Source organism: Marmota marmota, unplaced genomic scaffold (assembly GCF_001458135.2).
Source record: "Marmota marmota marmota unplaced genomic scaffold, marMar, whole genome shotgun sequence".
Classification (NCBI taxonomy): Eukaryota; Metazoa; Chordata; class Mammalia; order Rodentia; family Sciuridae; genus Marmota; species Marmota marmota.
In genome coordinates, this window is record NW_026000021.1 from 2,135,189 (window position 1) to 2,158,197 (window position 23,009).

General features: G+C 39.5%; 1 protein-coding gene across 5 annotated transcripts in view; it reads left to right on the plus strand.

The window, feature by feature from the left end:
- The first annotated feature begins 7,846 nt into the window (after nt 1-7,846).
- The window catches only part of Ccdc93 (coiled-coil domain containing 93), an 86,372-nt gene continuing 71,209 nt past the window's right edge, over nt 7,847-23,009 (plus strand). For 3 of the 5 annotated variants that reach the window (XM_048810430.1, XM_048810432.1, XM_048810431.1), the window contains exons 1-4: nt 7,847-8,039; nt 12,776-12,889; nt 14,163-14,257; nt 20,596-20,707. In XM_048810430.1, the coding sequence (XP_048666387.1) occupies nt 7,998-8,039; nt 12,776-12,889; nt 14,163-14,257; nt 20,596-20,707 (363 nt within the window). In that variant the 5' untranslated portion in view covers nt 7,847-7,997. The remainder of the gene's footprint in view (nt 8,040-12,775; nt 12,890-14,162; nt 14,258-20,595; nt 20,708-23,009) is intronic. The other 2 variants (XM_015501708.2, XM_015501709.2) reach the window with 1 other exon arrangement.

Below are 23,009 nucleotides of genomic sequence, written 5' to 3' on the forward strand. Positions count from 1 at the left end.
TAATCACCTTTGTTCTTCTTCCCGTCTGTTCAAAATCAAGTTTCTCCAAAGACGAGTCTACATCCCATCCCCTTTCTGGATATGACTTCATTTTCATGATAGCCTTATCTATGTTGTTCTTAATATATCTTATTATCAAATAATTAAAATTTGAAGAAAATAAGAACTATCCATGTATTCATCACTCATACTTCTTAAATGGTGACGTACTACATCTTCCTTAGATCTCTTTCCTGAACCAATAGAACGTAAAGCTAATGAGTTTCTCTATTCCTGCTCCCATTCCTTCCCCAGAAAAAAACTCAGTCAAGAGCATACTTTCTAAGAGGCTTCACACCTATTATTTTCCGTGTTTGCAGACTTAGCAAACAAATATAAGCGTGGCTTTTTTAAAGATTCAACTTTAAACTTATGGGTTTCTTATTTATAGTTGTTCCAACGTGGAACTCTAGTTCATCTTCACCACTATACAAAGATATCCCAAATGATATGTTCACTCTTTTGATGAATATTTAGGTCATGTTCAGTGCTTTTCTATTTCAAGCAATGCTTGTTGTGAACAGTCTCATGGACACCTCATCCACATGTGCAGTTTTTGAGCAGAGGACCCTCTGTCCTTCTCCCAGGAATCCTCTCTACCCAGGGATTTGGCTGGCCCACTGCATCCTCCATTGACAATAAAAAAAGTGTCTTCCCCAAGCCCTGGATTCCACCTACGTCTACTGAGTCTGGTAACAGAAGTGACTCATCTACCAGGTTGATTTCCCTTTACATCGTGTATGTTTGAATGACTCCACCACAGCAAGACTATTATTTCCTCTCTCTACCAAAGTAATTCAGATTTCTTTCACTGTTAGTTTTGTTGTTATTAAGGGGTACAATGGTTCAAATACAGGCTTGTTAGTATTATAGTTTTAGGGTGATGATTTATAACTTTAGATTATTTTTCAATCACAAATTAATGACTTCCATGTTGTTCTATTTGTAGGCAAAGTATTTTGTTGTTAGAAAGCCCAATAAAAAAATTCACAGATACTGCAGTAATGTTCTTTGTCAAGAAATACAAAAGTTCTCTGAATGATATTCATAAATCTATAATATTATAATGTTATGAAATAGATACTTGGTCTTTATCCAGACATATATCCTAAAAATCCTTGGAATCCTGGAGTGATTAAAGTATCTCTCAAATACTAATGAAATGGTGGGATTGGCAGCCACCAGCCAGCTTTAAGTTGGGCTCTTCACTTGAGAGACCCAGGCATGATTAGAAGCCTACGAATTTTAGCTCCACCCCACAAAACTCTGAGGAGTAAAAGAGATTGGGGTTGAACTGATCACCAAAAGCCAATGCTGTATCAAATATGCTTGTATAATAAAGCCACCATAAAATAACAAAAGAAAAGGTCCAGGGCTTCTGGATAGCTGAATACGTGGAGGTTCCTAGTCAGTGGAGTACCTAGAGAGGGGTCTGTGCCCCTTCCCATGTGCCATTACCTATCAGTCTTTTCATCTGGTGTTCACATATATTCTTTGTAATATCTTTTATAATAAACCAGTAAGTGTAAGTAAGTGTTCCCTGAGTTCTGTGAGCCATTCTAGCAAATTAATTGAACCCAAGTAGGGCATCCTGGGGAACTGATTTAAAACAGGTCCATCAGACGCACAGGTTCTAACCTGTGCTTGAGAGTGGCCTATGAAATGGGGGCAGTGTTGTGGCACTGAGCTTCAACCTGTGGGATCCGATTGTCTCTCCAAGTAGGCTGTGTCAGAACTGAATTGTGTAGGAAGACACTCAGCTGGTTCTGAGTCTGCTGCAGAGTCCCTTGGATGAGTAAGAAGAAATGTCACCATGCTTCTGGTGTCTGAAGTGTGGAATGTCTGTGTGAGCAGTGAGTAGAAAAACACACTTTGTTTTTTTTCCTATGTATATCCACACAAAAACATAAGCTTGAAACTTATTAGCACGTTGTTTCTATCTTATTTGATTTTGAGATGGTAAAAGTATAATGTATTTTTTATTGCTATTTAAGAAGTCTTTCATATTAATCTAGAATACAGCATTTATTGGTCTCCTAAGGTGATTTGAATTTTTTTCTCATTTAGTTTAATATGGAAGCTTGATAAAACTGCAATTCCAAAGATGATTTTGTATAAATATAGGGTATTCAGAAGTGGATTTCCTGAGTGAGTCAATTACGTCCTTTAATTTCTAGAGAGTCCAAGGGTGGTACTTCAAATAGGCTCTCGTGTCATTTTTTGATGTGATTATTTGTTCATCCCAAGTTCCGTTTTGTTCCTGTATGTTTGAGCCAGCTTTTTCACTGCTGCAACTAAGAGACCCAACCAGAACAATTATAGAGAAGAAAAGTTTATTTGGGGGTTCACAGTTTCAGAGGTCTTGGTGCACAGACAGCTGGCTCCACTCCTCGGGGCTCCAGGTGAGGCTGAATATCATAGCAGAATAGTGTCAAGGGGAAGTAGCTCATGTGATGATCAGGAAGCAAAAAGAGAGTATAAACATGTACCTCACAGCCACATCTCCAGTGACCTACCTCCTCCAGTCATACCCCACCTGCCTCCAGTTACCACCTGGTTAATCTCATCAGGGGATTAATCACTGATTGGGTTAAGACTCTCACAACCCCTTTGAAGTCTCTTGCATTGTCTCACACATGAGCTTTGGGGGGATACCTCACACCTGAACCATAACACTGTACTCAGCGCTCTTCAGGCAGAGGATTTAGGGTGTTTCTGGCATTTGGAGGGATAATTCTTCTGTGTGCCTTATATTAGGCTATGGTGTGCCCATGGTGCTTAATTACCTCCAAATATGCTCCCAACAAACACTGACAGTCACAGGACAGGGGTTTAGCTGAGCTTGGCTCTCAGGTCTGCTCCATTCTCTCCTGTCTGATTCCCTTCAAGGGCCCAAGCAGAAGAAGCCGTGGTGGCCTGGGTATGTTCTTGCAGTAGATGGCACTAGCATGAGAGAATGAAGGAACATATGACGGATCATATATCTGCCCACATTCCTCTAGTCAAAGAAATTCTTATGAATCAATGTCAATGCAGGAAGTTTGCCATCTGTAACAGCTGAGTGCTAAATGTTGGTAATACCCCTGCTAAGGTGTGAATGTTTGTATTCTGCTAAAATTCATAGGTTAAAATTCTAGCCCTTGAGTTGATGGTATTAGGAAGTGGGACCTTTGGAGGGGATCAGGGCTCTGCCTTCATGAATGGGATTAAGGGCCTTATAAAAGGGACCCCAGAGAAGTCTCTCACCCCATCTGTCATGGTCATTTAAGGTCACGGTGAAAAGCAGCCCACCTATGAGAAACAGTCTCCCACCAGACACTAAATCTGATACTGTCTTGATCTTGGATTTCCCCACCTCCAGAACTGTGAAAAATTAAGTTCTGTCGTTTAGAAGCCACCCACCTTACGGAATTTTGTTACAGTATCCCCAACAGACTAAGACAACTTCCCAATCACTGTAGAACTCCAAATGCCCCTTGGGTTCTCAGTCACTCCTCTCACCTCTATTTAGAACTCTTCTTGATGCCTGGCACACAGTAAGCACTAAAGGAATGGATATTTGATGAAAAATAAACTTTGCCAAATTGCCTTCTAGTTCTGTTGTGAAAACTCAATGACTAGGGAGTGCTATTGACATTTGTTTAAATGTCCTCAAAATATTAATTATTTCTTCCATGCAAAAAAGATCATTCATTTTCATTTTTAAAATGAGGCTGAGAATTTTTTTCCATGTGTTTAGTGACAATTTCCTTCAGGAATTCTCTATTCAACTCTCACGCTCATTTTTCTATTGAATTTTCTCTTCCTCATTTGTAAGGTTTCTTGTCACAGGTAATGAACATTTTTTTCCAGTTTGCCTTTTAAATGTTTTAATGATGTTTTGACAGGCATACATTGTTAATATTTATATAGCCTCATCTCTCACCCTTTTCTTTTTGTGGACTGCTAAAATATTTTCACAGGCAACATGTTGCACCAAATGAATATACTGTAATATATTTAATTATGCCCTTATTGTGGTCTGTTTACATGGTTTTCAGGTTGTATTAGTCATCTTTTCATTGCTCTGACCAAAATACCTGACAAGAACAACTTAGAGGAGGAAAAATTATTTTGAATTATGGTTCCAGAGGTTCAATCCATGGTTGGCCAATTCCATTGTTCTTGGCCCAAGATGGACAGAATAGCATGGTGGTGGAGGAGTACTGCTCCGCTCTAGGGAAGATGAAACTTTCCAGAGCATGGCCCCAGTGACCCACCTTCTCTGGCCATGACCCATGTGCCTACAGTTACCACCAGCCAGTTTATTCAAAGTAGGATGGAAGCAGCTCTCACAATCCCATCATCTGAATGTTCCTGTATTAGCACCAGAGCTTTGCGGGGGACACTTCATATCCAAACCATAACACAGGTTTTTCTCGCAGTAATATTCTGACGAAGATCTCTGTACATAAATCCTGAGTAGAAGTATCATATTCAAGGATATTTAAGTTCTTGTATATTTGCTAAATTACTATTCAAATCCTACTCCCCAGGTGCCATGACTCAGATTTTCAACCCACAGAAATCACATTGTAGATCCCCTTACATCATGACCCACCCTAGATCCTCACATCCCAGGCCCTACTGTTGAAGCCCTTACAGGTCAGCTTTGTATAGCAGGAAACAAGGAGAGAAGGCTGAAGGCCGATTGTCTGGACAGAGAAGCTGTCCAGAACACCTCAGATGCTTCTTCTGCTGAGAATTCTTTTCCCTGGGGTCTCTTCATTGTATCTGCTTGGGAATGACAAGGGACAGTCCTATCCTGACCCCTTCCTCTAAAAGAGATTCTGACTCCAGCTATGCTCTATCCTGCTATACAGTTTTTCCTCCCTTAACAGCACTTATTTTTACCCAATATTATCTTATTAATTTAGATACTTAATTTCTTTCACCAATTGTCTAATTGGTTGGCTGCAATATCTCCAACACCAAGAACAGTTTCTGGCACAAACTCTTGTCAAATTGGCTGCTCACTGGAATCCCCTGTATTGGCTTAATAATACACTTGTCCTTCCCTTATAAGCAATGCTTAATTATTAAATCTCTTGAGCAAGAATGTTATTGTTTTCTCTGAAATTAAGAATGTAGCAAATATTCTCAAGCATGTATACTCACTGCTGTGTAGTGATTCCTTGTCAAATTCTTTTTAATGTAGAGTGTGGTTGTGAAAATTATGAAAATGATTGAATCTTGTTAATTAAACTATCATTTTTTTTTTAGAAAACGTACTGGAAGAAATCATCCAAGTGTGTGTGTGTGTGTGTGTGTGTGTGTGTGTGTGTGTGTGTGTATGCATGCTAAGTTGTTTTATCTTCTGTCTAGAAGTAGAGGGTATTTAAGTCAGTTTCCAACACCTGGCCTCTATTATTTTCCTGTAGAAATGCTAAATATAGGATGATACATGGTAAAATTTTACAACTTTAACAATAGATCAGCATACAATTAAAAATTTTTAGGAAGAACTCATTTAACCTAAAGACTTAGACTACTTAAGATTTTGAATTTTCTGTGCCACTTTGGTCTATAAAGAAACATACTGTACTCATAAGGAAGTCACCATTCACTATTGTATTATATAAAATGCATATATCCTAAGGGAAAAATATCCATTGTTCATGTCTCTCCCCAGACTACTGAAATCAGACACTCTGAGAATAGAACTAAATGATTTCAATGGACTGAAAAACTTGAGCCGCTGACACAGAAGGAACTCAGTAATATTAATGGATGGATGGATAGATGGATGGATAGACGGATGGATAGATGGGTGACTAAAAGTACACTGCAAATCAGAAAATCTTGCTTCAAATCATAGCATTGTCACCTACATGCTGTGGGACTTAAGAGTGTCACTCTACTTTTCTGAATACCCATTGTTGTACTAGATATCTTCTAAGGTCTTCCTTTTTTAGGATTTCATGATTCCTCTTCTTGGTCATAGCAATAGCCTAGAGTACTAGGATTGGCAAAGGCCTAGAAGCACAAATGATTGAGATTTTATAGAAATCTTCATCCAGGGTAAAGGTGATCCTAACAGAGGGTTTTTTATTATGACAACCTGTATTTGTGAGGATCTGGAGAATGATATTGAAAGAACATCACATTATTTGTACTGAATGTATGAGAAAAGGATATAACGACTGATTCCTAATCCCCCAGATAGCCCACAAGGGAGACAGAAAGTGTATTGGGGTACCTGCAGCCAGAGGAAAGGGAGTACAATGCATTTATTTGAGATGTTCCTTACAAATCTCCTCTGTCACCATTCAAGATCTTCTACAAGACTGTGCAGATTTTCCCCTCTTAAATATGTGTTGCTTCAGCTTTCTTGACCGCTATCTGACATCTTCAAAAAAAAAAAAAAATACTGGGACAGTTTTGTTTTTTTTCTGGGAAAGTCAGTTGCTCATCATTATTTAAAACTTCGCAAAGGCATTTATAACAGAGGACCTGTGGTGTAGTCTCTCTGAGTCCTGTTATTCTCTAGGCCCTTTCCACTGGGCTATTTTATATACAGCTAGTTAGGCTCATATGCTTTATAAGATTTTGCTATTTGTCTTAAGGCTCTGTTTACCCTGAATGGCCACAAATGATCATCACTCTCCATTCCCTCTCAACCTATACCATTTTAGTGAAGGACAGTTTTAAGGTTAAAAAAAAAATAAAATATTTGGGGAGTTTTGAGTATAGGAACCCTGGAAATTGAGTTTCATTGGTAGGTGAGAGTGAGATGTTCTACAACCCAGACAGGAGAGTTTCCATTACTTGAATATTTAGATTTGTCAAGTAATTTATCAAGTAACCTGGGGATTGGAGGATGGCACACAGTTTTATGAATTATTTGCTACCTACATTTAAGAACAAAATGATGTCTTTAGGGCCTGTTGACTTTTGTGCTTTGGTTCCAGACAAGTCTCTGTTGTCAGGACAAACTCCAAGGAGAAATGCAAAAAGCACAGAGAATTTTTTCAAGGGGAAACATTTATTGAGTAATTAAAAAAAATATATGGTAGGGATGCAAAGAGGAAAAAAAGCAAACACAAAACCTCTTTGATTTCAATCAGTTTATAGTCTCACTCTTCCCACTTCTCAGAGTAAGGATCACTCTGTCTTCATCTCTTAAAAAAAGAGAAAGAAAAAATGCTGGGTAAACCCTTATAGAGCTGTAGCACGCTCATCAGAGGGACAACCCTTTATATAGCTGCCATCCTCTGGGACAGACAAAGAGTGTATCATATGTAGCAGCTAAAATGACTCCAACGCAGGATTCATATTCTCTGAGATGTCCTCCTCCTAGGAAGACCCAGAAACCCGGGCTGGGGAAGAGCTGAAGCCCGGGAAGGCAGAGGGCATTTTCCCAGCGGGTTTCCCGGGAACTAGATGCCACTGGATGGGACGCTGTGGAGGGCAGTGGGCATGAAGAATCCCTTCTTCGGGGGCCCGGTCCCCTGTTTCAGTTGCCGAGAAACTTGCCCAAGTGCGCCCTAGTCAGAGCTGGAACTCGGCCGGGATCTGGTTTTCCTAAACTCATTGGTGCTCCAACTCTGACTCTGAAGCTAGGGAGCTTCCGAAGTCTGGCTTGTGGAGACAACCGGACCCAACTGGGACACCCGATGCTTAGAAAAGGACGGAAAGGGAACCGAGATGCAAAATATCCTTAAGATGCAAGAAGACTTCATTAAACTTTCATTAAACTTCTCGGGACAAAAATCAGAGCCCCAGCGATAAGCTCTTGAATCAAGCAGGTACTAGAGGTCCAGGCTCCGCCCAGCCTCGCCTTCGCGCAGGCCCANGCGGTAGCGGCCGTGGAGGAAGTTTGCGTTTTGCGCTCCACCCCGGTAGCAGCTTAGCTGTGGGGACAACTTCCTCCCTACGCGCGGCGGGCTTAGCTACCGCCCCACGTCACCCCCCGGGTCATGGGGTTGCCCAAGGGTCCGGAGGGCCAGGGTCTTCCAGAGGTAAGGACCTCTCTCTCTCTGTCACGCCGGGGTTCCTGAAGAGAGGGCCGAGCCGGGGGGCGGAGGGTGGAGAGGGGCCTGGGGTGGGTTGGGTGCGCCCCAACTCCTTCCCCGGGTGTGTCCACTCTGGGGAAGCACTGGCCCTGACCTCGGAGGAGGGAGAGCAGGTTCCCTTGCGTGGCGAGGGGGCTGCGGGTCCGTGGGGCCAAAGTTAAGCGGCTCCCGGGTCACCTGGGACGGAGGGGGCCTTCCTGGCCGCACACCTGATCTAACGCAGCTGCACGTTCCGCAGTGCCGGGGATTCCACCACTCTGAGTCTCCCCACCACTCTGGGTCTCCCAGACAGTCTCGCCCACCCTCTGTGCTGCAGGGCTCGCCCTAGACTGCTAAGCTCAGGAGTCACGAGACTTGGGCGCCTGGACTGTCCGGGCTTGGGCTGTGCAAAGGGCGGTGACCTTGGGGGGCCCACCCGCTCACTCCAGGTATGCCGGGTCCCGGCGGCCTACCCCACCCATCCTGCGGTCGGGAGCGAAGGACCCTCTCCTTGCATTTAACCCCATTTCGGGCGGCGAGAGGAAGTTTGGGAGCACTCCGCTCACTGGGGTTGTGACGGGATGGGAACGCGCTTTCCTGATGGTGTTGTGTGGCCAGGGACCAAGCCCCAGCTGTCCGTAAACGTTGCTGCTCCTCCAGAAAATAGCAGGTGCTTTTTCAAAGGTGTTTGTAATTAAGTGCTGAGTCTTAGGAACAGTGGTTTCTCTGTGTGCTTCCAGTTTGGGAGTAAGGAGACTGTGTGCTTTGTCTTCTGGTTGCATATATTTAACTACGTGGTTTGCATTTGTTTTCCCTTCCAGTTGATTTACTCAAAAGCTAGTATAGTTTACTAGATTCCAAAGAGAAATGGAATCCACCCACGCTGCATCTTTACCCTCTTCCTAAGCTTCTAAAGTAGGCACTTGGCAGGGGGACTGATTTCTTAACATGGTGAGTGTTCCCTTCACATTTACCCTCCTGTGACCAATCTGGCTTCTCTGTGCCCCTAGTTCTTCCATCCCACTAATTAAAGAATCACTATTTTCTGTGTCCAGCTGCTGATGGAAGTGATGGAAGGACTAACATAGTCATCAGTGTGTGTTCCCAGAATGCAAATCCATTTTGTTATCTTAAGAGAACCTAGCAAGTGTAATATTGTCAGAATTCCTGTATTAGGTAAATCCTTACACCCATGTTGCTTTGATTTCACCCGAAATTGTAAAGAATAGGATCTGTATTGTGATAGTTCAAGTTTTCTTCTTTGCCGTTTTTAAATTCTAGGCCTCTATTAAGTTTTTATGTTGGCTTTTGTTGTAGCATCTTCCTTAAACCTTCCAACTTCCCACAATATTACCAATGTGTGTCTTTCTAAAATAATTCCCAGTCTGCTCCTGTGTGTCCTTTGTTATCCCTTCAGTGACTGCTAGGAGACCAGGTCTGATTTGTCATTCATTTCCAAGAGCCTAAGACAGTTCCCCACAATTAAGAAGAAGTCAGGGTGAATATAACAACTTAGTACTGAAAAACCAGTCTTTTATCAAGCAGTTACTAATCCAGTTGATATATGAAATTTTTAACACTTTACTGTATGTATGTGAAAGATACAAAGATAACCACACTTGGCCCTGCCTTCCAGGCAAAGCAATTCAAACTTTATTGGGCCTGTTTTAAGAGCTAGCATTCATTCAACTTTAGCAGAATTTTAGTTTTAACTGCTGGGTATATTAATTATCTTGGTGACTTTTTATGAATTCAAGAAGGGTAATTGTATTCCTTATGTATTTAGCTAGTGGTCCTCTTCCATTTTGTTTCAATGTTAATCTGCAAAGAAAATTTGGAGTCAGACATCCTAGTTCCAGTGTCTTCTGCCAAGAAGTTCTTTCACAGGTAGTGCAAAAGTGCACGTCTCCATTCTGGGTATAGACCCTGTGTTTTCATTGGGGTGCTCTGTGGGTGTTTAGATAAAATTTGAGGCAGAGATTACCCACCCGTTATCTAATGTCCTCTTTTAGAATTGTTTCATGATTAAAAATGATTGAACAAATAAAAGGTTTCTATTTTAAACCCTAGGAGTTTTAAGAAAATATTTATTTCTATCATCATTTATTTATTTATATATTTATTTTCTTTTTCTGCTCTGTCTTCCTGAGAGTAGTTCTTTTTATCTTTTCTTTGATGTTTCTCAGCCATCACAGATCTTTCTGCATAAGAGAGAGGGAAAGAAAAGTGGCGCAGGACTAATCTTACACACAGACCTAGGATAGGCATCGGGTTTATTGTCAGGAGCCTGACAAGGCTGCTCTGCAAAAAGAGGGACTACGGCAGCAAGGAGAGAGAACAGCAGCAACTCCCCCTTGAATGTTACCTTTTATAGGCTAGAATCATGACCGCACACCAGGGGAGGGTTTGGTCTTGACTGACATAGTAAGCATCCCCTGATCTTGTGGAAGGCAAATTTGTTTCTTGGGAACAGAAACAGGCAATTTTCCTATCTCAGAGGGGGAACAGGAAAACCGGCATGTCACTTTATCTTCTCAAGGAGAGAACAGGGTAACCAGTACGTCCCCATCTCAGGGGCCAGTAAGTTGTCTCCTATCTCTCAATGAGAGAACAGAGAGAGACCAACATGTCTCTAGGCCGGTAGGTTTTATCTCAGGCTACTTTCCGTTTCTTGGGAATAAGAACACTATTCATAAAGTGGGAGTGGAGAAAAGGAAGATGGCTGCAATTATGCTAACAGAGAGAAGTTGTGAATAAATAATACTACTTCATTTTTATAAATGCACTAGGAACTAGTGAATGCTAATCTTTAGAAACTTTAACAGGCTGAATAGAGGGTCATTGGAGAAGTGAGGATGGATGAAATGAGCTGTGGTCCAAAGTTGTCACCTCTCCCAACCCAATCCTATGCCATCTCAAAGGATTATCAGTCATTTTAATAATTTTGTGTTCAACTTCACATTAATATCTATTCTCCCTTTCCTGGCAGTTTGTACTTCAGTTTGTACTTAAGTGTAAACTTGACTTTCTATTATCAGCATCCTGACTATGAAAACATTTTAATACATGATTGGTTTAGGTCATGCACTTTATGTAATGATTGAGTTTGTCATTCCTTATTAAATAAGTATGTCCTTTGAACTGAATGTTATTTTGATATAGTGGAATAAACACACATGTGTAATATATAGCTCCTCTCCTGAACCAGATAATATTCCAGTGGGAAAGACAGACATGTACATAACATCAGACAGGTCACTCAAGAAAGGCTGATACTTAATTGTATGAATGACATGAACTATACACAAGATGCAGGTGTAGAAATGACCATTTCTGGCTGTATTTGTAAGAGGTGGCTTTTAATAGGAGCTAGAATTTGAAGGTGATTTCTGAGTGGTTAGAGAATATCAAGGGACGGTGGATGGTGTGAATAGTAAAGAAACTGGAATGTGCATGCTTTTGTCAGTTGGCCATAGCCATGTTCAGGTTGTTTTATTTATTCATTTTTTTTGGAGGGAGTGCAGATAAAGAATGAAACTGGAAAGATAAGTTACAGCTAAAGATCTAAGTGCCAAATCAAGAAATTTGGAGTTTATCTTATAGATGTAGTACATAATAGGCATAGTAATAGGACTGTGAGAAGTGTTAAAAGAGGGGTAATGTGAAAGCTTTAAGAAAGGCTGAGCTAGACAAAATAACAGGGAAGAAAGATTGAGAGGAAGTGGCAATAACGATGGCATCGAATGTGAATTAAAGGGGAAGATAAATGTGAGATGCATACTAAAGAAAGATTTGACAGGCATTGTTTCATAAGGGACTAGTAAGAGATGAGAATGAGAATTTGAACATGTGTTGTATTATATAGAAAGGTGGTTTTTGATTTTCTACAATAATAGAAGAGAGGAAAGGCAGTTCATAAAAGTAAAAGTGCTAGAATATTTAGGCAAATTTAATAAATATTAATAAATACCTGGGTGAGGAGGCATAGAAATTGAAAATTTTAAATGAAATCTCAATTTACACATAAGATTAATTAATTATTTTTAAGTAATTCTATTTGGTGGTAATAATGTATTATAATATATAATGTAACTGTAGTAACATTTAACCCTTTAATATATCTGGGCTGAAAGCCTTCCTTGTATTTGTGTTAAAGATGAAAAAGGGAAGTGCAGAAAGGGATATATGTTTTAATTTCCTCCTTTCTTCCTACTTTATCAGTAACTTCCCAGGCCTGAATGAATATAAAGTTTAAAACAAAAACAAAATACCTTGTTATTATGTGCATGGAGTTTATAATCTAGTTGAGAAACCCATCAAGATAGCTATGTGTTGAAACCAGGTGTGGTGACATAGACCTATGATCCCAGGTACTTTAGGAGTTCAAGGCCACCCTGGGCAACATAGAAAAACCACTGTCTCAAAAAAGAAAGAAAATTGCATTTAGAGAAAAGGGGGGTGATGCACTGTCATTTCTCCCTCTACCTCTGATGACCAACAGCTCATTGAGGGAACCCTCTTCTTGGAGACTCTGGCAGCACTTCTACAAAGTTCTCTATTACACTTCTAGAATTTTCAGAGCGAATCCAGTGCAGCAATTTAGCCAGCGTCACTGAGCAACGAGATTGTGGCACTGGGGATATGATTGGCTCTGGTTTATTTAAGGTAGCCTTTACCAGCAACACTTGTACTTTTTGTTCTAGGTGGAAACTAGAGAAGATGAAGAACAAAATGTGAAGTTGACCGAAATTTTGGAACTCTTAGTTGCAGCTGGGTATTTCAGAGCAAGAATTAAAGGCTTGTCACCTTTTGACAAGGTAAGAGGAAACCTTTCTAACCATTAAGGGTGGCATAATTAACCATGGCAAAAAAAGAAGCAACAAACTATGCTTTTACTTCCTCTGTTTCCATTCTCCCTGATACAAATTTATTGTGGAAGTTTTCAAGCTTCCTTTTCAAAGAAATTAATGATGAGTCAGTAGATATACTTGAATTCCTTTTCTGTGCACAGTTTTAGGAAATACAGACAGGCAAAAGAAATTGTTTTTCTGTTAAAGGAATTTACAATTTGGGGATTATAAAGTTTAGGTAAGAAAATAATCTGAGTTAATAATTACTTATCCTAAATCAGCCTGCTCACAGTTGACAGATACACTACAGATGGCAAATGTTCTGAATTTGGAGGAGCAAGATGTCACTATAAGATAGTCTTTAAAATTAGCAGAATCATGCATATTGATTACACATAAAACAGTAATAGGTGTTGAGGACACAGAGATGAAACAATCACTCCAGCCTGTACTTAAACTACCCTAGGTTGTTTTACAATACACATATCTAGTAGACCTTATCCAGTCTAGGTCTGGACTGAGGCCCTAGAATTTGTATTTTATTGAATATCTCACATGAATATAAAGCAGAACTAAAAAATCGCCATTGTTTTTTTTTTTTTTCCTAATATCAAGTTGTATCTGAAAAGGATTTTGTTTCAAAATGGGTTTTTAGTGTAGATTCATTTGCATCTCAGAAACTCTGTAAACAGAGTAGGGATTCTTATTTTCATTAAGTAGATGAGTGTGACAAGATATATAGAAATTGTGTAATGAGCCATAAAATCTCAGCCTTGATGCCTATATGCCTGGTCTATAAAACACATGATTCCTCTGGATCTAGCACTTGCCTAAACTGGGTTGAGAAATCTCTCAGCTGAAAATCAATGTCTGACACCTTCACTATAAAGAGGATCTATGTATAATATGCCCATAATGTCTGACACCTTCACTATAAAGAGGATCTATGTATAATATGCCCATGTAATAATAAAAGTCAACTTCTCATTCACATTAACAGCACTTAAAGTGGCCAGTAGCTACTTACTGGGCATTGCAGACAGAGAACATTTCCAACATTGCAGAAAGTTTTATTTAACAGTGCTATTTTAGATGAATTGTAGTAAGCAGGGCACATTCTCTCTTTAAAGATATAGAATTTTCTGTGTTAATGGATCTGTAATAATTATTTATAATTTATTTACCTTCTGCTTATTACCTGAGCTAGAAAGAGAAAACAAGTATTTTCTTTTTTGTACAGGTAGTAGGCGGAATGACTTGGTGTATCACTACTTGCAACTTTGATGTAGACGTGGATTTGCTCTTTCAGGAAAACTCTACAATAGGTCAAAAAATGTAAGTTATTAGGGTTTGCCATGGAATAGCCTAAAGCAGGGAAGAAGGGACTTTCTTGAGGGTAATTATGTAGTAACTATGTGTATATATTCACATTCCTTTTCATTTCTCATGTTATATTGTTTGCATTTATTCTTAATGTAAACTTTAAATGTTTACCTGTGGGTCATCTCTTAATATTTTTAGCTGTAGATTGTAGATTGGTTACTCTTCACCATCCAGCCTCTCTGTTTTTGTTTTTTTCATTTCTGTTATTGTTTAGTTAGATAATACAAACTAATGGCATTAAACTAAGGAAAATAGCAACTGGGTCAGATAAATCGTATAGAAGATATTCAAAGTGTGTTGTCCAAAGCCATATGTGATTTTTCAGAACAAATTGTTCTTGCCATTTGCATCTTTGTAAGAAATAATTAAGAGCAGGCAGTAAACCTTGTTTCTTCTCTCGGTGAACTGACCCTTCTTGGGTTCTGTAGTCATCTTATTTGTCCTTGATAATGTTTCTTATTCTGAAGTCTACTAAGTCTGATATTAAAATAGCTAGTCCAGCTTTCTTTTGATTAGCATTTGCTGGCATACTGTTTACATTATTTATTGTAATTTTTGGTTTTATTTTTAAAGTTGCTTTCTTTTAGGCCTCATGTATTTCACCCTTTCTCTTCTATCCATTCTGATAATCTGTGTGTTTCAATTGGGAAGTTTAAACTACTTACATTTAATATATTTATGATATGGTGGAGTTTAAATCTACTGCTAGTTGTTTTGTATATTCCATTGTTTGTTTTCTTCCTCATCTTTTTCTTCTACCTTCATCTGCATTGACTTGGTGATTTTCTGTGACTCTGTTCTACTCTTTTGGCTTGCTAATTGTATTTCCTTTTCAAAATTCAATGACTGCCTTAATATTCATAACATAAATTTCTAATATATCTACCAATCTTCTAAAAATATTGTATTATTTCCCATATAAGGTAAGAACCTTACAGCACTATACTTCTAAATCCTTCTTACCCTTTGTGTTATGTGATCATTTTCAGTGTTGTAAACTTCACAGTACATTATTACTATTTTTACTTTAGATCAGGGGTCAGTAAAACTTTTCCATGAAGGTCTAGATAGCACATATTTTAAGCTTCATCTCTGGTTTCTGTCACAGAGGCTCAGCTCTGGTTTAGTGTGAAAGTAGCCATAGACATACATGAATGAACTAACTTTTGAGGTTCCCCTACGTGCCAGAAGCTTGTGCTTCATATACGTTATTTTAATTTTCATTACAGCAGATATTATTCCTGTTCTACAGATGAAACTGAGGCTAAAAGAAGCCAAGGTCACCCAGCTCATATGTGAAGTCATTTAAAGTTCAAGTTATTTCTAATTTATTTTATATATTAGAGTTTCTAGTGACTACTTAATTTATATCTTCCCAAATACACTGATTGGGTGAAATTTGACTAGGAGGAGGAGATTCTTTCCCTTCCCATTGCCTCTGTTGTGTAAGGCAGAGCCACATTCTACCCTCCACTGAGAGAAGACAACATGGGCACCTTGCTGGAGATTTTACCGGTGGGCTCCATGCTGTCTTTCATATCCCACCAGGGGCTTGACTATTTCATTGGATACCTAGTTCTGCTTCTACAGCTGCCACGGAGCAGCTGTGACCTTGTGCAGGCTACTCCTCAGTTCACTTAAATATAAGAAGTGTATGAGCTCATATGCATACTCATTAATTTTTTAAGCCTTTCACTCCCCAAGAAAAAACATTTTTAAAAGGATTGAAGATGGTTGGGGTATAGCTTAGCTGGTAGAGTGCTTGCCTCACATGCACAAGGCTTTGGGTTCAATCCCTAGCACCCGACACACACACACACACACACACACACACAAAAGGATTGAAGATGGCTTATAAACATGCATATGAATTGGTGATAGAGGAAAAGTGAAGCAAAGGTAAAGGGGGGAAAATTGGACAAAAGGCACAATCCCACATGAAGGATGATCCACAAAATGCTTTGTTTTCCTAGGATCATTCAAAGGTTTGGCCTTAAATCTTTGGTAACCAATGAAAAGAAAAAACATGATAAATTACCTGTTCATAGTAGACATATAATAGAAGGAAAATCAGTCCTTGAGATTTGGAAAAATTTGTAGTGCTAAGACCAAAGGACATCTCTCAAGGATCCTTATTAAAAAGAGCATTGATTAGCACAGCATACACGCTCATTAATATCTAACCATGAATAACTGGGCTTTACATCCCTGACATCTGCCCTTCTAGAACACTGGTGTCTCATCAAGCCACCTGTAGTGAAAGGTCCTTCCCAGGAGGTAATGCATAAGTTCAGGCATGTGACCATGCTCTCCCCTGTTGGGCAAATTCCAGAGGTAGATTTTTATTCTTTTTTGTTTTTATTATGTAGGTGTTATATCCATGAAGTAAAAAAGATTCAAATACTATAAAAGGGAGCAAAACAAAAGCTATATCTCTTTCCTTTCCCATTATACATTCCAGTTTTATTCCCTGGAAATAACCATCTTGAACTATTTAAATTCTTCGCAGTGTCGCTTTATAGCTCTTAACTACAATTGTGTCTTTTTCATTAAAGTCTGATAAAAATAGGAAATTAGCTCACTTACATTCCTTGCTGCATCCCCTTCATCTTCTCTCTTCCAGTCTTTTAATTACTACCTATTTGTGGTTGTCTGTACAATTTTGTACTACTTAGACTTCTGTTTCTTAATCCACTAACATAAGATAGTTTCTCCTGGATTCTAACTATTTGCAGTGTACATTTTTGTGTCTCTGTTTTCCCTTCTACCTTTGGCTACCATCTATCAACATTACCTTTAAAATGGTAAGAGCATAAGGGCTGTGCCTGTAGCTCAGTGATGGAGCACTTGCCTAGCATGCTAGGCCCTGGGTTCTATCCCCAGCATCACAAAAACAAACAAAAATGGTAAGGGCATGATATTTATAATAATTAAGTTGTTCATACTTTATCTACAAGTAGGTTCTAAAAGTAAATCTATAATAATTTTTTATAGTAACTAAGGACTGTGATGGGATCAGAGAGAGGAAAATATTATCTGGACCATAATGATACTGTTTAAAGGAGAAAATTCAAAATATTACAGTTGAATTGAGTCTCTCAATTTATTCACTTGACAAATGTTTATTGAGTCCTTACTATTGGTCAGGCTACTACCTATTCTGGGTACTTTGGATACATTAATGAAAAATGTACTGCCCTCTTTGTAATCTAGTAGGGAAAGACAAAGCCAGTGAGGAGTATGGAGAGATGCTGGGTAGGAAGCGGTTCGGGTTTTATGTAGGGCAGGCACTATAGGAGGACATGGGAGCTAGGACTTGAGGGAAAAGGCTTCCAGGCAAGGGCACCCATGTTCCAGGCACTTGCACGTGCATTTTATTATTTAACCTTCCCAACAGCCTTTGAATAGGCAGGACAAGAATTATCCCTGGTTTTATGGAAACTGAGGAACCACATGACTTTCAGTAAGTTCCAGAGTGGGTGGTGGAACTGGAATTTAGATCTAGGTTTAATTCACTCTTTCAAGCTGCAGTGGAGGATAAAATTCTGAGTACTCTTAATAAAAGGAGTCAGATTAATTGCCTATAACGACAAGTGGGTAGGTTAAACCCTTAGGCTATTAAACCTGCCTGGTGACCTCTGCAGTTGTCCCTTTTCTTAATTTTTAGGAATTTGAAGGATCCATCCTGAGTCCAGGGAGGAGTGGGGGCCAGAGGCTTTCTATGAGAAGGCTTCCTATCCTCCCTTGCCTTGCCTGCCTGTGTTTTCTTCCATGCCTCACCTCCTGGCAATGTAAATGCCTTCAGCTGCTTTCACCTGCACTGAGACTGTCCAGATTTGGCAGTAATTTCTGGGAAGTGAGTTTAAGAGGGTTGTAAAAGAGGTGATCTTTTATGAACCAGGCAAGCAGTCTGGCTGTGAGGAACAGCCAGAGGCAACCCTGCCTGAAGGCAGAGGGTTAAGGTGCTGGTGCTGGGATTTTAAGCTACTGAATGGATTCCCAATGATTGCTGACCTTGTGCACGCTGCTGGGTCTGCAGCCACTAGAGGGAGTGCTCCTCCTGCTGAACTAAAATGTAACTAAGGCAAGGTTGTGTTGGTATTACCCCCTGGTGCCTGCCCTGGGTGAGCAAAGACTCACAGCCAGCATTGCTGCCCATATGTATTTGCTAAGCTTGGAGAGTGTGTAGCAGCTAACCACTCTTGTCTCCTGTCACAAAGAAATCAGGAAACAGGTGTGGAAATCTGATGGAGATCAAAATGAACAATAAAGCTTATCAAAGAGAAAGCCTTAGAAATATTGCCAAGTGGGTTTGTTAATCCTTTCTTACTAAACCATCCTAAGCCTCAGGCAGACCTGGTCAGCCATAGACGTTTGCACTGGAGCCGGCCACACATTTCATGATATGCGTGTCCTGAAGATAGATACTGAGAAAATAAGACCACAGGAGTGGCTGAGAGCCACAAGATGATGTCCTTCTTCCTCCAGGCCTTCTAGATCAATTCCTTTCCGCCTCTCTTCTGTTAATGAAGTGGAGTGAGAAGGAGGCAAAACATTACCTCAAAAGTTTCCCCTAGAAGATGGATGCTCCTTCCCTTTGTGAAAGTGCTGTGGAACGTTTGTCACCCCCTCCCCATACTTTTTCCTCATAACATATTGGAATCGATATTTGATCTGATGATTAATGGGATATGTCTGTCATATTCATCAGTTTTAACCCTAGATCCACCTCCTTAAGCTACTTTCCAGACACCAAACTCTGTGTCTTGGTGTTCTCTGGAGGCCATTTCCTGGAGGGTTGCTTAGCTTTTGCCTCTAGGTCACTTTGTTCCTGTTAAGACTAAGAGCATGAAACGTACTAGGGAACAGTGGTAAGAAAATCATCGCTCTCTCTCAGGCTTGAGTTAAATGTTGATCTTAATTAAGTAAGCTATCTGGGAAGGACTATTAAACTGCAGCAGAACAAAGGTAGAAAGATTTTTGAATAAGGAACACTCTGGGTAGACCCAAAACTTGGTGAATTTGAAGCATCTACTAAGATCCCAGTGACCTCATGTTCACTCTGAGTGACCCTGAATTCACTGGGACCTTCGTCTGTGAAAGCATAATCCTGCACTTGTGAACAAGGCCACAGTTGCTGCTGTTAGTGATAAAATTTTTTTTAAAAAGACTCTTGAGTGGGGATATGACTGAAACTGAGCCAAAGTTTCTATTCCTCCATATGGTTCCACAAGGCCATGCCTGGTAATTGTTTCCAAAAGTTCTCTCTCTTCATACCATGGCTTTTGGTTTTATCAGACCCACAAAATTACCTCTTTTTTCTCCTCTTAAACTAATAGGATTAAGATATACAAAACAGAATCACACAATTAGATATGAAATACCAGTTGGTTAGAGAAAGAAGGATAAAGCTACAGTGAGACAGAACATACTTACACACAAGATCCTCCTCTGTTCCTCCTGTGATAAAACCATTCTTCCCAGACTGAACTGAGAACCCTCCCCAGTAGGAAGCAGATGCTTACCTCCTGGCCAGGATGGAAGATGCTCAGGGACCTCAGGGACTCTGGTTCCACCCCTCCCAACCCCAGCCATTCCATAGGAAGAGACCAAGGCAAGGTATTAGAGAGAGATCAGGGTCTCCCTCATGAGAAGTTGAAATTTTCTCCTTTCTTAATGAAATAAGAGTCGTCCCAAATTTAGAACTGGTTTTAAAATATTTATAAAAAAGGCTACTATTTGTTTAAAAAATATTTTTGTGTCAGAGTTAAGAACTACAAATTTCTTTAAGAAATGAGGCCCATGTTTTGTCTTAATATCCTGGGCACCTGTTAAAGTGTCTGGTAATTATTTTTGTTGAAAGGGTATTTAGAACAATTTTTTTATATATAACCTGATGGTTCCCAGGCTTTGGGGAAAAAAAGTCAGTAAAATGAAATATAATAGAATATGGGACACCGATAATTTTATTTTACCACATAAGATAACAAATAATAACTGCCACCTCTGACATCACCATCATATAAAGAAACAAAATATTTTAACTTAAAAAATTAAGAAATGACAAAATCTTAAAATAAATGGTGAAGGAAGTTTTGCAACCTCCGATGCATATAGATGTGCAGCTTTTTCTCATTTTTCAGTCATCTAGGAGGAACTTGGTCATGGTCTGGCTCTGGCTCTGGCCTGGCACTGAGAAACTCAGGTTCTTCTGGGATGCGGCCCAGACTTTAGAAATGTCTACAGGCTTCTCAGGATATTCTCATTCTGTGCTTGTTTTTTCTGAACAGAGCTCTATCAGAAAAGATTGTCTCTGTCCTTCCGAGGATGAAATGTCCACATCAGCTGGAGCCCCACCAGATCCAGGGAATGGATTTTATTCACATATTTCCTGTTGTGCAGGTGAGATCTGTTTGGTTTCTTGTCCTCTGAACGTCAAAATTCCTATAATAAATAGATCTGGGACTTGGGCTTTCTAGCCTGGATATAAATCTAATGGATGTGGTATGGATTTGGTAAAGAAGAACATGATGAAATTTCTCGTTGTCATTCTTAAAGGGTTGCTGTACTCCATATTACCCATAACACCTGTTTGAATGTTCCCATCAGTGGCTTTTCATTGATTTTGGGTGAACATGGATCTCTGTAACCTTGTATGTTCTGGTCTCTTCTGCTCTACTATTCAGCTTCATTTTATTCCTTGATTTCTTTGTTTTTGTTTTTCTAGCCTCTCTGACTCAGATTCTCCTATACTTGTTATGCTTACTTCTGCTGCAGAGCCTTTGCATATGCTAGTTCCTTGAGCTGGAGTGCTCTTCCCTCTTCTCCTTATGTTCTTTATTCATGTTCATCTTTCAGATCTCAGTTCTACCAAACCTCTTCAAAACCTTCCTTGACCCCCTAATATACAGGTTCCTTTGCTATGTCCCCTCCTACAGCCACATTCCCTTCCTTCACAGAAATCTTCCTTCCTATAGTTTTTTAACAACGTATACTGATATATATGGTTATCTGTTTCTCCCATCAGACTGTAAGCTTCATGAGGGCAAGGATTATGGTTGTCTTGCTACTCTTTTTTGTCTTTCATACCTATCAGTATGTCTGACAAGTTATAGGTACTTAGTTCTCATATGAACGCTGAATATCTCATGGGAGACTTCTCCCTATGTGTTTTTTTCTCAAGCCACTTAGATTAAGTGGCCTGTGCTTAAAAGCTGTCTGTATTTTTTGTGGTTCTTGTTTCTGGGCATCTTCTCCAAGCACCTGAAAAAGAGGAGGAGCAGAGGCACTTATGTTCATTCCCTGCTGTGTGAACAGTATTTTGCATCTGATCCTAATACTGTTGTTTGAAGCATCTAATGCAATTCCAGTCCTACCTTTGAGGAAAGTGAGACTCAGAAGGTAATTAGTTTTCGTAAGGCTAGAGAACTAGTGAGCGGACAAGCATAGATTCCAGCCTATACTCCTATCTATAAGCCTTGTGCCTTTCCCACTCTGTCATTCATGCAGGCACTGAGAAGGAAGCTGCAAAGCTTTTGTCATGTAGGAGACCTCCTAGGTTCAAATCTCAGCTTTGCCACTTCTAGCTGTGTGACCATGGGCAAATGACTTAATTTCTTATATTAAGATATAAGAATTATATCAGTTATTAGAAGTAATAACTGAGAAGTTAATATGTGTAAGTACTTGGATGAAGGACTGGCATGTGTTAGTGCTTTATAAGTGTCAAATAGCAGTCTGTCTTATTGTTTGAATCTTCCTGAGCACTAGACTTCAAATCAAATCTACAAATTTTATAGATTTCTTAATGAAATTTATAAATATGAGGTTGAGAGTCTAATTCAGAAATTAATCTGTATGTTTGTTAGACTTTCTATCTCTAACTCAGGAAGATTTTACTCTATTCTTTTTGTGATAATAGAAAGTCAGACCTGGGTGTTGATGATTGCTGAAACCTCCAATACTGTCCTACTGTAAAGAGGTTTCCTTTCCCCAAAGCATGACTCTCTAGGAATTAGACCTTACTCTGTCCTATAGTAGAACTTTGTAGGTTTAAAAAAAAAAAAAATCCAATCCTGATATAAGAAAATGAATGGCAAGTCATCTCCAGTCAGTTTAACACTCCAGGGGTCTGTGAATGTTCCACATTGGGAGTGCAGTGCTAGAGAAGTTCTTGTCTAGATAGAAGAGCCTTGACTGGTGGTTAACAGATTTCTTAATTTCATGAACCTTTACAATTTTGAAGCATAAAGAGAGGTTGGTGTAGGGTTGGCATTTGTAGTTGGCCAAACAAAAACATTTTTTTTTTACTTTTTTATTGGAGCATAGTAATTATGCAAAATAAAGGGTATCATTATGGGATATTTATACATGCATATAACCTAATTTGATCAGTTCGATTCACCAATACATCCTCTTTCTCTTCTCCTTTCCTCTCTGGTACCATTCCTCTGCCTAATTAGTCTCCTTTCCATTTTATTGAGGTCCCTTTTCCCTTTTTTCTCTAGCTTCCACATATGACCCTTGACCTTCTGTGTCTGACTTATTTTGCATTTTCCTTTGTGGCTGAATAAAACACTACTATGCCACATTTTCTTTGTTCATTCATCTGTTGACACACCTATACTGGTTCCGTATATCACCCGCATGATACATGGGTATGTGTATATTACTGGTATACTGACTTTAATTCATTTGGAATACT